The sequence below is a fragment of the Tiliqua scincoides genome, chromosome 4, assembly GCF_035046505.1.
Source record: "Tiliqua scincoides isolate rTilSci1 chromosome 4, rTilSci1.hap2, whole genome shotgun sequence".
Lineage (NCBI taxonomy): Eukaryota > Metazoa > Chordata > Lepidosauria > Squamata > Scincidae > Tiliqua > Tiliqua scincoides.
In genome coordinates, this window is record NC_089824.1 from 92,082,333 (window position 1) to 92,097,885 (window position 15,553).

General features: G+C 41.9%; 1 protein-coding gene across 4 annotated transcripts in view; it reads left to right on the top strand.

Annotated features, from left to right (window-relative positions):
* CDH18 (cadherin 18) overlaps positions 1-15,553 on the top strand; it is a 181,570-nt gene that overhangs the window by 106,390 nt on the left and 59,627 nt on the right. For 3 of the 4 annotated variants that reach the window (XM_066625975.1, XM_066625976.1, XM_066625977.1), the window contains exon 4: positions 14,830-14,997. In XM_066625975.1, the coding sequence (XP_066482072.1) occupies positions 14,830-14,997 (168 nt within the window). Of the gene's footprint in view, positions 1-14,829; positions 15,002-15,553 lie in introns of those variants that run through there. The other variant, XM_066625978.1, reaches the window with a different exon arrangement.

Sequence of the window (15,553 nt, forward strand, 5' to 3'; positions counted from 1 at the left end):
ATGGGAGAAGCAAAGCATTTGTTAAAGCAGGAGAGAACAAAAGAACTGAGGGTGTAGGAAAGCATAGGAAGGAGTGGGTGGAAGGCTACAGTTAATATATATAGATTTTAAATAAGCAGTCAGAGATTTGGCAGCAGGACTCTTGACACTGCAGTTAACTTTTAATTTGAAGTATTTTCTCTAAAATTCAAAGCTTTCAAAGAAAAAAATCCTCACTTTGTAATTTTCCCTTGAAAATATTCATTGTTCAGAGTATAATCTGTTCATGTCCTTCTGCAAGATATGCTTGTCTCCCCCATTTAAATACCTAAAGATTTAGAGGATATTTATGAATCACTTTTCTAATAGCGAATGACTTCTTTCAGAAGGATAATAAATGTCTCTTCTTCAGTCATTTGTTTGCAAATGGCTTCCCCAAAGCAGTTCATAAAAATAAAGTTGCAAAACCAGAGTGATTGTGTATTAACTAATGGATCACTGTTCAAAAGGCTTCCTTTACATGCCCAAGTGGGAATTGCAGTTGAAATGCCCTTTATCTAAAAGTTGGTGGTGAGATTGCATTTCTGCCTTTAGGACAGTGTTTCCCAAACTTTATTAACTGGCGGCTCTGTTGACCTATTGGGCCGTACAATCCTATACATTGTATAGGGTGCCGGGTTCTTTGCAAGGATTCCATGGCTCTCCTGGCTGGTTTCTGTGGTTCCCTGGGGAGCCACAGCTCACATTTTGGGAACCATGGTTCTAGGGCAATCCCCTGGAACCAAAGCATGATGGTATAAGACTCTGCAACATTATGGTTCAGTCCCAGAAGGATGTTTTGGGTTATGCTGCTGAAATCTAAATGTCCTGGAGTAATGATGCCACTGTACTACATTGGTACAGAGGACCAATATGGGTTGCTTACTTCTAACATGAGTCTGCCCAGACACCAAGGGCATCTTCATATCACCTGCTGTGTGCTCCTTGGAGGAAGGGCAGACTAACAGAAGAAGAAGTCAATGACAGTGATGATTCCTAACTTCTGGGATGACTGGTACTTAAATCAAACCTGATTCAAAAGCAAAGGCAGAAGCTTGATATATATCAGACTGAACATACACTGATAAAGCAAAATTTTATACAAATTATTTGATGTCCCTGGAACACTGAAAAAATCTGCTGCCACAAGTATGAAAAGTAGCATCTATTGTAGGAGTCCAACTGGGATAGTCTTACTGCCACTACTGTGTGTTCATACCAGTTTCCATTCTAGCTGCTTAGCACAATATATCAGGCAGCTAGGTTCTGCCAGCACGAAGAGCCCATAGGATTAGGCTGTAAGGCTGTTATTCTATATGCATTTTCTTGGGAGCAAATCTCATTGAACTCAGTGGGACTTACTTCTGAGTAGATATGCATAGGCTTGTGATGTACATCTGTGTTTTCATAGGGTCTGTTACCCATTTTAGAAGAATATCTAGCATTCACTAGATCAGGGGTGTTCAAACATTTTGGCAGGAGGGCCACATCATCACTCTGACACTGTGTCAGAGGCTGGTAAAAAAATGAATTAATTTACATTTCAAATTTGAATATATTTACATAAATGAATGTAATAGAGATGGAACTTATATGAATGAATGAAGGTCTTGCAGTAGCTCAAGGCCTATAAAAGGCCTTGCACAAGAAAGGCTAGCCTTTCCTTCTCTGCCATTGCTGCATCACAGACGTGAAACAGTAAGAAGTGGTGGAAGCCCTCGTCCCACAGCTCAGGTGAGAGGTTGAACAGTCGTCCTCATGCTGAGAGCAGTTGCGTCGGGCCAGCATGGGCTCCAGCAAGTCTCCAGAGGCTCATTGGAGACTGGGGGCTCCCCGAGGGCTGCATTGGGAGCCCCCAAGGGCCGCAAGTGTTCCCCAGGCTGGTGTTTGGGCACCCCTGCACTATATGGAGCATATTTTTAGTCAGTTTGTATCATCCAGTCCGTCATAATGTACCAGTGTAGATTCAAAAAATGTAAGTAGTGGAACCAAATGGTCATGAAATATTGAATGTCATGTGTGACAATTTTGTGTGAAGGTTAAATGTATGTAAGGTGAACACAGTGTCAAGGCACAATAGGAATAATAGCTAGTAGTAAAATCCTTCTAGAGTTGCTAAATTATATAAACCTGTAATGCAGGGCTTTTCAGACTGGGGCATCGCGACGCCCCAGCCTGTGGGCCCTGGCCCCTGCCCCCTTAAGGGGCGGGGGCAGCCAGGAGGCAGGGAGGAGGCAGCGGTCTTCCCCCAGCCCCCACTGCCTTCCCCCAACCCCCGCTGTCTCCCCCCACCCTAGCAAGGACTTACAGCAGTTTTCAAACTCCTTGAGAGTTTGAAAACCGCTTCTGTAATGTGACACCAAAAGGACTTTCTTGTAATAATCTTTTACGTGGCATGCCTGAAGTACTAAGTTTCTATCCGAAATCCTCCAAACATGAGTTCATCGTGGTATGGGTTGTACAACTGTCCTGTGTTTCAGAAGCATCTGCACATTTCAGGCATTGCTAGAAATAATAACTGTATCTAGTGAACACATTCTTCATATATGGCTGAACAAGGTATATATTGCAGTGCAATGGGAGTGGGGACTTTTCACAGAATGTTTCATTTAAAAAACTCATTACATACTGATTACATATTTCTTTTTCATGCCATCTGCTCACCTTAGTTATGATGTGTGAGCAGCACCTCACTTACTACCTAGTGGTCAGACTGACCATTGCCCATTTTAAGACTGCAGTAGTTATATACTGCTTGGGTCATTAACTGTTCTGCACAGTGGGGAGGAAAATTAGAGGCAACATTGGTTGGAAGACCATCTGCCTGATCCATGTGGTTTCAGACTATAAATAACACCACTGCAACTTGGGATCTAGTCACACTGCTGAGCTGCATGTGAAGTGGGCTATAGAATTGGGCTGTTTTCCAAATATCTTGTTTAGAATATATATCAAAAAGTTTCCTGAAAACTCTGAAATCTGTTTGGAAACACACGTGTCATCTTACAATGGCATGTGTAGAAATAAGAAGTGTAAAAAATAAATGTGTAGAAATAAGGGAAAAATGCAAGAAAAGTTGCAGAGATATTAAAAACAAAAAGAGGCAACAGCAACTGTGGATTACACAGATTCAGTGAACTCATCACATATGAAAGGGACTGGGAATTTATGAAATGTAGAGTGGTAACTGAAATCAAACCATCTACTGTATCATTTCTTTTTAGAAAAATAAAGTGTTGATTTCTGGAAAAAAAAGAAAATAAATTGGAATTGTTGGGAACATTAGTCTGTACATGTCATATGCAAAAAAGTCATATAAACGTCTTGATCCAACTGGTGATTATTATTGGTGTACGGGAATTATATATCTTAGAAAATGCCCCATCTTTCTGTAACAAACTAACACAAAAGGCAGCTCAAATGAAACTAAAACACTTATGATGTAGTCTAAAACGCAGGATTTGTTGTGGGAGAAAGGTGGATAAAAACACTATAAATAAAAAATGTAGAGAAGATTTTTAGAGTGGGGGGACACGCATTGCTTTCCTTAATTTTACCTTGGAACAAGACATTACAAGAGGCACCAAGTTTCCACCATCTCATGTCTCTTTCTTTCCTCTTCTTTGTAGTGTCTTCTTAATCCTAGCACATTTGCTGTGATGTAATCACACTGTACATTTCCCTATCCCTTCTCTTATCATTGGTTGAATGGGAATTTGAGAAGTAGTTCATTGTTTTCAAAAAGCCAGTCCAGTCACCACTGATTTCACAATGAACTTGCTCCTGTTGTAACTACTGGTGACAATGCAGGAATGAGTTAGATTGCTTAAGTCCACTAAAATCTGGTCTTAAGTTTGCCTAATGCTGTGATGGATAGTTTAAAAATATTTGTGATTGGCTAGATTTATTGTTGTGTGAAACATTTCCAATATTATGTGGATCTTTGAGTCTTAACATCTATAAAAGAAAAAAAATCAATACTCAGTTTCTTTGCTAGCAGTATTATCCTTGTATCAATGATGCACAACACAGAAATCTATTTTCAGTCAATTTTAAGATTGATTGATCCTTCAGGTATACCTTTTATTTGGTTCAAGCAATATTTAACTTTCTGGTCAATAAATCATGATTGAATTCCAATCAACTCAGAAGCTACTCCTTGTATAACGCAATAGAGAAAGATTGGGGTGATGCTGAAGCTAAGAAATTCAGGAATTTTCATTAAATTCTCTAAGTATAACATTATAGCATCTCCTCAAAAGCACCCCCACCAAAATGCACACAGCATTCTAACTCCAATAGTAGAAAAAACTGTGGAATGATCAAGAATCATTTCACACCAGTTGTCAGCTCAATTGGTCATTTGCCAAGCATGTGGGAAGTAAATCATCTGACATGGTAGTGAAGTTGTTCATTTGATCTTTTCTTTCCATTTTTTAAGAGCAGCATATTGTGCTATTTTCTGGAATGGCTGTATTCAAAGTTTGGGTTCTTGCTAACTCCGTTATGAAATTTCACACCAAAAGGTAAACAAGCACTTGACAGGAGATGAGTTTTCTGACCTCCCTGTCCTTCAATTTGAAACACAATTCTGAAAGAAGAATCCTATGCCAGAATAGAGTCATAGCCTGGCAAAATTATGCTTGTAGGGAGCCAAGTTTATGTGAAAGGATGGGAAGGATTGTGGGTCTCCACCAATGTTCTTCCTGAAGTAAATTTTAGAACAAATATGGAGCCCCTTGCTGGGACAAAACAATTCAAAAGATTGTTCAGGTTGGCGAAAAGATTTTTTTAGTAGAATAACAAGGGTTTTTGGAGGGGGGGCTGAATGGAGCAGTGTACATGTGCCCCATGTAATTTGGGGGTTTTGGTTTTAATTTTGCTTTATCTCCTGCAACATATTTGGCAACTGAATACTTTTGTTAGATGTTTTGAACATCAGTATGTAAAAAGATCTTGTGACTTGCCAGGTTTAAAATGATCTTGTGTCTGAGACAGAGGCACTATGATCAAGTTCTGGTTTTCATAGCCCATCTCTTTCAGGTTAATGGGGTTCACTGAGTGTGCTTTGGATCAGGCCTCTCCCCCCAAAAAAATTGCTGGAGCAAGCACCGAGAGGAAGACAAATTTATAATCTGCCTGCTCAAGTGCATTTGTTCCTCTGCCTGCCTACCCACTTGAAAGTCTTATGTACTGTACGTTCTCCATGAGTCCCCTGTCCCAACTAGTGACTGGTTGGTAAAGTGACCTGGCATTTAGTGATGTAGAAATCAGCCATCCCTCAAATACTAGTGTAAAACTAGATAAGTTGTGAAATTGCCAAGCATGTGAGTTCCTTTTACATCCTATGAATCATCTTGGCATATCTTATAGTTGCGCTGAGTGACCAGCGTACTCATGAAATGGAGGTTATAACGTCTTGATTTTGAATGCAAAACTTGGCAACTTGTAAGTCTTACCGTAAATACATCATAAACACTACAAGCCCTGAGGTCTTTATTTGACTCACGCTGCTAAAAAATCCCCCCCACCCATTTATATGGCTACTGCTCCAGCAAGAGAGCAGAGGTCTCACTCTCTCTTTCCCTTACCCCCTTCCCAAGACCTGCAATGCTGCTTTGGCAGTGACCCAGTTCTCTGGCACTTTGGACAGTGGTAGTTTTTCCAGAGGGATTGATAGCCTTTGAATAAACATCAGGCATTCTGGGAAAACTAAACATTACTATAAGTTTCATACATTGTTGACATAGGCAGTTTCTAAACTTTGGATAGTTGAATCAGGAAATAAACCAATATCATGACACATGTCAAAGCACATGACCCATGTTACTGTCAAAGTAGTAACAAGATCTGTCCTCTGTGCCAGACTCTTGTGGTGACTTGATCAAATAACCATAAGCAAAAATGGTTGCATGAATTGGCCAATAGATATTTGCGGTTGTGTCCTTCCCTTCCTCTGAGAGCTCAGTGAGGTTGTGACCTCGATGGATGCTGCTGCTTCCTCCCAATAGGGTAGCATTGCACTCAAGGGCTTATGGTGAGACATACCTCCAGTTTTAGTGCTCCCCTTTTGTGAAAACAGCTGAAGGACCCAGGGGTTGCTCTTCAAGGGAGGCTTTGTTTCCAAGGAGCCATACTCAAATGTCTCTAATAGTCCAAGTGCAGTCTGTGTCTAATCCCAATAAAGCTCTAATCCTAACACTCCCTCTACTTCATCTCCATCTTCTGGTTCTGCCCCTCCCCTCGAAGGTCCAGCTCAACTCAAGGCGAGAATCTGGCCCGGATCCCTTTAATGCCCCCCATGTACAGCAGGGGCACCCCCAGTCCCCTTCATTTTCTTTCTTCTTTGGCTCCACTGTTTTCCCAGCTCTTGTGCCATGCTCTGGGCCCTCCACCTCCTTCCAAGCCACTACGAGCCCTACTCTGCTCCTTCTTCTTTGCACTTCCTCAGACTCCTTCCTTTCTTCTGCTTCTCTGCCTTTCTGTCACTCTGCCCCCCTCTGTCTCCCTCCCATCCTTTTATCCCTTCTAGCCTGCTACTTCCCTCTTCTTCATGGCAGCTGCTCTCATGCCTCACTGGTAGCCTCATGAAGCCTCACGCAAGATCAAAGCCCACGTCATCTGGCTCAACTTGGGCTGTTCGGCACATCCTGGCTACAGAGATGCACAATGGGGTATCTTATTTTATCCTCATAATAACTGTGTGATATATTAGTCTGGGTATTGGGCCAGAATCAGGTTGGGCACCAGCCTCTAGAAACAAATCTGCAGAGGGCAGGCAGGGAGACTGTTGTTGGGCATGCCTCCCCCAGAGTTTGTATCCCCACTGTTTCATACCTGGATGACTGGGAAAGGAATGAGAAACAATCTCCCAATGTTACTCTGTCTGTGCAGGTATAACCTAATTATCCACTGATTTTCACCTGTGGTTTTATCTCAACGCTATCAGAAGGACCCTTTAAATTTAAGGGGAAAAGTTGCTTAACAATAGCCTCGTAAATGCGAGAGAGGGCAGCTGACTGACAATCCATCAATCATTCTGTCTCCAGGCACTTAGAACAGCTTCACTCCAAGGCAAGTGACCCCTCCCTTTCCCCTGAGCACTTGAAAGAATCACTTTGCATTCTTTCCCAGCACTGCACTCTGGGTGAAGGGAGGGGTCACTGGCTCGGAGTGAAGCCTTTCTAAGCACCTGGAGAGATTGATGGATTGTCTGCCGAATGACTCTGTCTTGCATCTCAATGTTCGGCAAGGCTGTTTTTAACCCTTGCTAATTGGGTAAGAGGCACTTTATCAAGTGGGTGCTCTTTTATTTAGCAGGGGGAGAGTAACTGACCCTCCTCACCCCAGCAGTGTCTTTTCTAGTGGCTGTCTGCTGGTGTTTTGCATCTTCTAGATTGTGAGCCCTTTTGGGACAGGGAGCCATTAGTTATTTGATTTTTCTCTGTAAACCGCTTTGTGAACTTTTGTTGAAAAGCAGTATATAAACACTGTTAAAAATAATAAAATCATTTAAATCACCTAGCAAAGGGACATTGTTTTTTAAATGGATTTGCTTTAATGCGATTTTTGCCATCCATGTTAGTCTTCCCCATACACAATGACTGAGTTAAGGATTCAAATCCAGTTTTACCCCCCCCCCCATATTCGATTTATCACACTGCAGCAGTTCTAAACGATGTACTTTTTTCAAAAGGAAGTTCGGTATTGCAAAGTCCCTACTGGGGCAGATAAATAACAGAACATAGATGAGAGTTCAGCTAAGAAAGAGAAATGCTTTGGTCATAAATCACATCACATCATTATTCACAAAGCAGCATGCCACTCATAGCCCACTTGGAGTCTACACCGAGCTCCACCTCTTCAAGTGGACTCTTGAGAAAGAATGACAAGGGGATGTGTGAAATACCATCCATGAAGAGTCATTGTATAATCCACTAGAACATTCTTTCTTATCTGTCGCTTGCTTTGTTAATTGTAACCTTTCCTTTTTTATTTTGTTTGCATAGTTTTTATGTGTTTTTATTTCCATTGGAATATTGAGCTTTTTACATAGTTATATAGTTCAAAAGTACATTGATTCCATATGGTGTACACTCTGTAAATACTGAGAGTGACTTCTGTTTTTTAAAAAAAAAAAAAATCTGAAGTTTTTACACTATTAAATCCTAATGTTAAAAACAGAAATCCTTTGATAGCGAAGGAATAAAAGAAACATCATTTCACAGGTCTTGATTGGGTCCAGTTTACTAAAAAAAGGATTTTCCATAGGTCCATTGCTGGCTAATTCAAAATTTTCTCCATTTGGAAGATAGTAAGACATAGTGGTTAACTTATGAATTTTTCTGCCACAGTATATGGTAATAATAACTAAACTAGCTTTGAAAAAGGACCACACACATTCACTGAAAATTGGTTCAGCAATGGCTGATGGCCATCCTTGCAGCATGGAATCCTCATGTTCAGTAGCTATAGAATACTAGACAGTGCGAACCAACTATTGGAGAGGGGCCGTTTTCCTCCGACCGTGTTTATGCGTGGATCGGATTGTAGCCTTAATTGCATGGATCTAGAATTTACCGTGTGAAACCTTTAGACCTAACAATGCACATTTGTTTAAGAGATTGAAGTTTTACTGAAAATTATATACGAATGAAACCCAACCTTATATTTAATGTCTTGGCACATCCAATTAAAGGTCTTGAGGGTAATTGGTAAATGTACAGAGTTATTTTTATTCCGTTCCTGCTGCTCTGATTTCCTGAGCTCTGTACTGTAGGAAGAAATTCTGCCTTCAAGATGTGCCCTATTTTTGAAAGAATACCTGAAACAGCAATACGTCAGAAGATGAGTGTGGATTCCCTTCTTACAGAAAGAACTCCTCATTAAATGAATATAAGGAAGAATTTCCTAGAGGACCCAGAAGTGTTTTGGTATATGCCATCTGAAGTGTGTTTTATTTTTTGAAGATTCTCTTTGTTGGTTGTCTCTTTAAAACAAAACAAAACTCACTTCTTCTCATGGGAGTGTACTAGAAATCAATGCCACAAAAGCTTCAAACATGACTAAGGTTTCAAAGTCAGATGTGAAGGATCTGTTGGCTAGTGCAGGCTCTCTTTCCAGCTCAATGTAAGCAGTATCAAAACTTATGTAACTACAGTATGTAGCATTTCCAGATTTTTACTGACCGCTGATGAAATTACAGTGCAATCCTGACTTGCGTTGGAGCAGGCAAGCCAGTGGGCCTGTGCTGCATCCAGCACAAGTTTGAGACCAGAAGCGGCACAACCTGAGGCAACAGGAAATCTTTCTCCTTACCCAATGTCACACTGCACATTGTAGACCCAATGGGTCTACTCGGATCTGAGCCACTTCAGGAGGTGGCACAAATCTGAGTAGTACGGAGCAACCAGAGGCTTCTCCATGTTGCCCAGGAACGGGGTCGGGATCCAGCATAACCGCTGGATCCTGGTCGCGGCTCCAGCTCCCCACCTGTCCACCCCAGGAATGCCCACTACCCACTCTCCCCTGCCCCAAAACACCTCCCTCCCGCCTCCTCCCCGCCCTTCCCACAACTCCCAGACCTCTGCGTTGGCTGAGGATGGCCGACACAAACGTATGCCGCCAGGTCTGGATCCAGTGCAGGGAGGCCAGCACAACTCCTTGCGCTGGCCAGTTGGCACAAATGTGCCTTATGGCACGCTTGCAACACCCCAGGTTGGCACAAGTGACTTGCACTGGCCTAACCCAGGGGTTAAGATTGCACTTTAACTTCAGTATATCTATCCCATATTGACATTCAGGATGTTTCACTATATCAATTCAGAAATAAAACAGTATCATAGTTTTTGCCAAACAGTTTTAGAATGCCAGTACTACCAGGAAGATACAGTCTTATGATAATAATTTCAAATTGTCTATGGATAAAATATATTAACAATATAAAATTATAAATATATTATCAAAACCTTAGGAGCCTTAATGCTCAACAACATGATGGGCCTAAAAAAATTTTCAAAAGTCTTTCCAAACATAACTCCTCAACATGGCTTGCTTTCTTTAACCATGGTTAAGCATTATATCTGGGTATGGTTTAGGTTTTACAGAAAATGAGGCTGTGAAACCATGGTTTGATGTGAGGTTGGAATCTGTGATTTGTGTTAACCCTTAAGTTAAATCTACATCAAGCAAATACAGGTTCAACCTTGTTATACACATATTTTTTATACACAAATACGACTCAACACAAATAGCCACTGCAAATGAGAAGGAATGTGCTGATCCCCAAGAGGAAAAATGCATCCCTTTAAATTCAGAGTTTAAAAAACTGAATTTAAAAACTTTTCTTACTATTTTTCTTTTAAAATATAAAAACTTTTTTTATATAAAACTTTTCTGAGTTAAAAAACTTTTCTGAATATATATACTTTTCTTTTATATAAAACTTTTCTGAATTAAAAAAACTTTTCTTACTATTGTAAAGACTCAGTCATGCAAGCAATTACAGGAGCCTTTTAATTAAAGAAAAACAGTCATTAGCAATTGCCTCATTAATGTGAGAGAGGGCAGCCAGCTGACAATCCATCAGTCATTCTCTCTCCAGGCATTAGCTTCACTCCAAGACAAGAGACTCCTCCCTTCTCCTTGAGCACATGAAAATAAGAAAGATAATCACTTTGCTCTGGGTGAAGGGTCTCTGGCTCACAGTGAAGCCTTTCTAAGCGCCTGGGGAGAGACTGATTGATGGGTTGTCTGCTTAATGACTCTGTCTTACATCACAAAAGTCAGCAAGGCTGTTTTTAAATCACCTAGCAAAGGGACATTGTTTTTTAAATGGATTTGCTTTAATGGGATTTTTGCCATCTGAGTGAGTTCTGGGAATGGAATCCTCCTGAATAATGAGAATCAACCTGTACTTGTTAAAGCAGTATTCCTCCCTTTCCAATAAAGTTAAAATCTGATCTGGTTGATCTCTCTCTACATACTGCATTCCATTTTAGAGAAAGACTTATCTTGCCAAGCTAAATGATTGGGGTTTTTTTTTTTTTTGTCCTTTGGGGATTTCAACCATTATGCTAGCTTGGATTTTCATGAGGAGGTATTCACTCGTGAACCCAAACATGCAGTCAAATGTGGTTCAGCCTAGACCAGGGGTGCCCAAAACCCAGCCCGGGGGCCAAATGTGGCCCTCAGGGGCTCCCAATCAGGCCTGCAGGGAGCCCCTAGTCTCCAATGACTAGGCCCTGGCCCCCCGAAGACTTGCTGGAGTCCGTGCTGGCCCGACACATCTGCTTTCAGCATGAGGACAACTGTTCGACCTCTCACCTGAGCTGTGGGATGAGGGCTCCCTCCACTACTTACTGTTTCACGTCTGTGATGCAGCAGTGGCAGCAAAGGAAAGGTTGGCCTTGCTTTGTGCAAGGCCTTTTATGGGCCTTGAGCTACTGCAAGACCGTCATTCGTTCATATAAGTTCCATCCCTAATAAATTCATTTATGTAAATTTATTCAAATTTATGTAAATGCTTTTCCCCCTGGCCCCTGACACAGTGTCAGAGAGATGATGTGGCCCTCCTGCCAAAATGTTTGCACACCCCTGGCCTAGACACTAGTTGATTGCCGCAGTGAGAATGAGATCGAAAAATATGTCATCTTGTGGATTTGAGAATCACAATGTGAGATGTTCTAGCACAGAAATGTGGGAGTTTTAATACATAATTTTACAGCCTTTCATTCTGCCAATACTAATAATTTAGATGATTAACCTGGAAAATTAGGACCTAATTATATGGTTAATGCCAGTGCTGGAGCACAGTGTTATAAATGTGCCACAAAGTATGTTTATGTCACTGTGGGAGGACAACACGGTGGTGCCAGTCAGCGCTGGGCCCAGCACCAGAAGGATGCCGGCCGGCAATATGTGCCACTGCTGGCTGGCGGTGCAGCTGTTCAGGGTGGGGAGAAAGCACTCTGGGGCGTTAGGAGGGCAGAATGGGGGGTGGGCTGGGGCTGGAGGGGGGTGGGCCCAGCAGTGGTCTTCTCTGCCAGATCCTTTCCTCCATGTCAGGCTAAAAAAACCCATCACAGAGCATCTATAGGCCTTTGCCAGCAAAATAGACAGCACAGACTTGAGTAGCCCTACTGGAGGGAAGGGATGGAATGCCCCTTCCCCCAAGGAGTTAGGCTTCCCATCTATTATATTAAAATATTTGCATATCACTAACACCTTGTAGGTAGTTTGTTTTTTTTTTTAAGATGATGAGAGGTACTGAAGAGAGACTGAACACTTTCAAGTTAAAAGCGTATCATTTTTTAGATAGACCAACTTTATTATTTTGTTTGTCATGCTTATTATGTAACCCAAAATAGTCCCACAGGCATACAAGCATGTCCTTCTCCTGCCCTCCAATTACAATTTGCCTTTACTAATCAAAATTTCACTCAGTCAATCAAGTACAGCTTTGATTAAACTGCCAATTAAACCAGGGATAGGTGTCAAACCTAATATTTGACATACATGCACACATATTAAAATAGTATTGCACTAACTCTAGAAACTACTTTTTGATATTTCAAGTGAATAATAGAAGGATTTGAGGTCATTGTTGCCACCAAATCCTGTTGCAGAAAGCTCTGGTCTGCACAGTGTCTGGAGCAATTGGGGGGGGGGGTGAACTGAGCATCTTTGGCTGTATGCTGGGCCGACCTTATCTGAAGCAGCAGGACAAAGATTTCCCAGGGCTATGATGTCATCCTTGGTTCGGATGCAACTTTGCTCACTCAGGTAGCTCATTGATTTTCCCTGCTCTTTAGAGCTTTGAGGTCATGTTTGGACTTTGCATGGGGCAAAAGACAGCTTGGTTTTATCTTCCTGGGTGCACTCCCTGGTTCTTATTCATTAACCTGGATTCTCCTCAGTCCCAGGAATTCAAGCGTCCTGCCTCCCATCCTGCCAATTCTTTTCCGACCTACAGTTCAATATTGTGACTTGCCAGGGTTTTCCCATGTTCCATTTTGCTGCTGCTGCTGCTGAATTAAGACTGCTTAGGTGAGATGACTGGCAAATAGAAGCTGCTTGAAACAGCTGCCATGTGACAGTCTTCCCTGTGTCCCTGGCTCTTCACCCCAATTAGCCTCACCAGAGACTTCAGGCTGCTGCCAGCAATGTTTGGCATTGGCGTGAAGACAAGAAAGCCTGGTGAGGACCGATCTGTGTTTTCATCTGATTGCATTATATATTTTTTTCCTAAAGCATATCCAAAGTGACAAGTTGAAATAATGACAGTAGTATAAAGATAGAAGCTAGAAAAGCGATGCAATTAAACTGATTGAAAATGAAACACTGAAGGAGACAAAAGCACAAATAAATCAATATAATAATATTATAATCAGGCATATTATAAGGAAATCCATTTGTTATAAGAATGCCTTCAGCTGCTTGGCAAACCCACCAGAAAATAAGTGGCCTGGTGGAATTTTTTCAGCAGTTGCCGAAGGTTGGCAACCTTCAGTCTCGAAAGACTATGGTATAAGCCTACAGCAGCTGGTATTCCCTGGCGGTCTCCCATCCAAGTACTAACCAGGCCTGACCCTGCTTAGCTTCCAAGATCAGACAAGATCAGGCATGTGCAGGGTAACAGTTGCCGAAGGAGGGGGAGAGAAGCGAATGCCCTGTTGCACAACTTAAGTTTACAGATATCTCTTTGTGCTAGGCAGCCTGAAAACTGCTGAATGCTGTGTCCAGATCTGGGGGGCGGGGGGGGGGGTGGAATCTGTGCTAGGTTCTGTTTCTGGACCTGTCCAAAATGACTGGGTTCTGCCCCGGTCCCCACTGCTTGCTCTGCTCCGAGCAATACTCTTCTCCATATACCAGCCTTTTTGTTTTGGTGGAAACCCTACCCGGTTCATGGTGACTTTGCAGAGAGGTTACTAAGCAGACCTCCCTAGCAATCTGTACACCATGCCCTACTCAAGTTCAATGATTACCTATGACACGTGTGTCACTTCCAAGAGATCTCCCCCTAGCCACCATATCTTCCATAGTGAGTTGAACACAGCAAACCAGTCAAGAGATGAAGTTTTCCAAAGAGTGCATGGGCAAGGTGTTTCAAGTAGACTAAAATAAGATCAATTGGGACCACGGTGATTGAAGAATAGCTGTTAGAGAGCAATTTGTAGATGGTGGCAGCATCAGCTGAAAAAAAACAGTGGTGAGAATTTCCACATTCTCTATGGAAAACAAAACTTTTAAATGTTTCAAAAATGAAGTAGTTTTAGATGCCACAAATAAGACGTGATAATATACTCATTAATAATTCCACTAAACCTGCTACTTATGCAGTTACAATCTGTGATAAAACAATATCTTTTTTTCAACACCATGTCTGGAGGTCTCTTTTCTTTGCATGCATTGACTTAATCACTTACTAATATATTATGCTTTCTTGTAAAAGAAGTGTTTTTAATTTCTACATATCCACCGGCAAGCTGACAATCTTGCCAAATGCTTTCATATTTGCATTTGAAGACAACAATGTGATGGTGGTGGACATTTCTTTATAATGTATCAGCCTCTTCCCCCTCCCCCCCCCCACAGATGTGGTACAGTAGTGTCTGAAAAATCTGTTGAATATGAATCAGAATTTCAAATAAAAGTGGCTGATTGAGGATGTTAATTGCTTTTGAAGTATCATGTTCCTCTGTGTCTCATTCTATTGTGACAAAAGCAACTGTGTGGGTGGCCTTCATTCTTACACGGCGATGAGTAATCTTTTTCTGTTTTCCTTTTTCTTTCTTTTTTTTAACATCACAGGTGTCATCAGGACAGCCTTGCATAACATGGACAGGGAAGCCAGAGAACATTATTCGGTTGTCATTCAAGCCAAAGATATGGCTGGACAAGTTGGAGGGCTGTCGGGATCGACCACCGTCAATATAACACTCACAGATGTCAACGACAATCCACCCAGGTTCCCTCAGAGTATGTAAAGGTTTGATCTGATTTATTTTTTCCTGACGAACCTTTTGGCTATAGTAATGAAGAGTCATTTTAATTTGGAGGGATTTGGTTATAAAGCTAAGATGACCTGTGATTAATCAACAGAGGTTGGGGAGGATCAGCATGATCATCAGGATTGCATTGCTAACAGGGGTGGAAGAGGGGTGCTCTTACTTACAGATGGCTGCAGGAAGTGCGGGAGCCCCACGCAGCCTCTACAGGGCTCCCCAATGCTTAGAATGTTGAAAAAAGCAGGCACAAAGCACTTCCTAGTAGCGAACGTAACTCTACCTTCTACCACCCTGTTAGCAACACGATCCTGGGGATCACTTCACTGCCCTCGCTCCCTTCCCTGCCCCTTAAAGGAATAGGGGAGGCTTTACACGAGCTGGTGGGTCGCAACCCATCAATTTGAGAACCACTGTGATAGTGAAACACAGTTACACAGTTGTAAAATAGCTGTTGATGGAGTGCTCATTGCTCTGCTGGTGATCATTTTGCGAGCATTGTCAATAGAGGCAGCAGCATTGCACCCTCA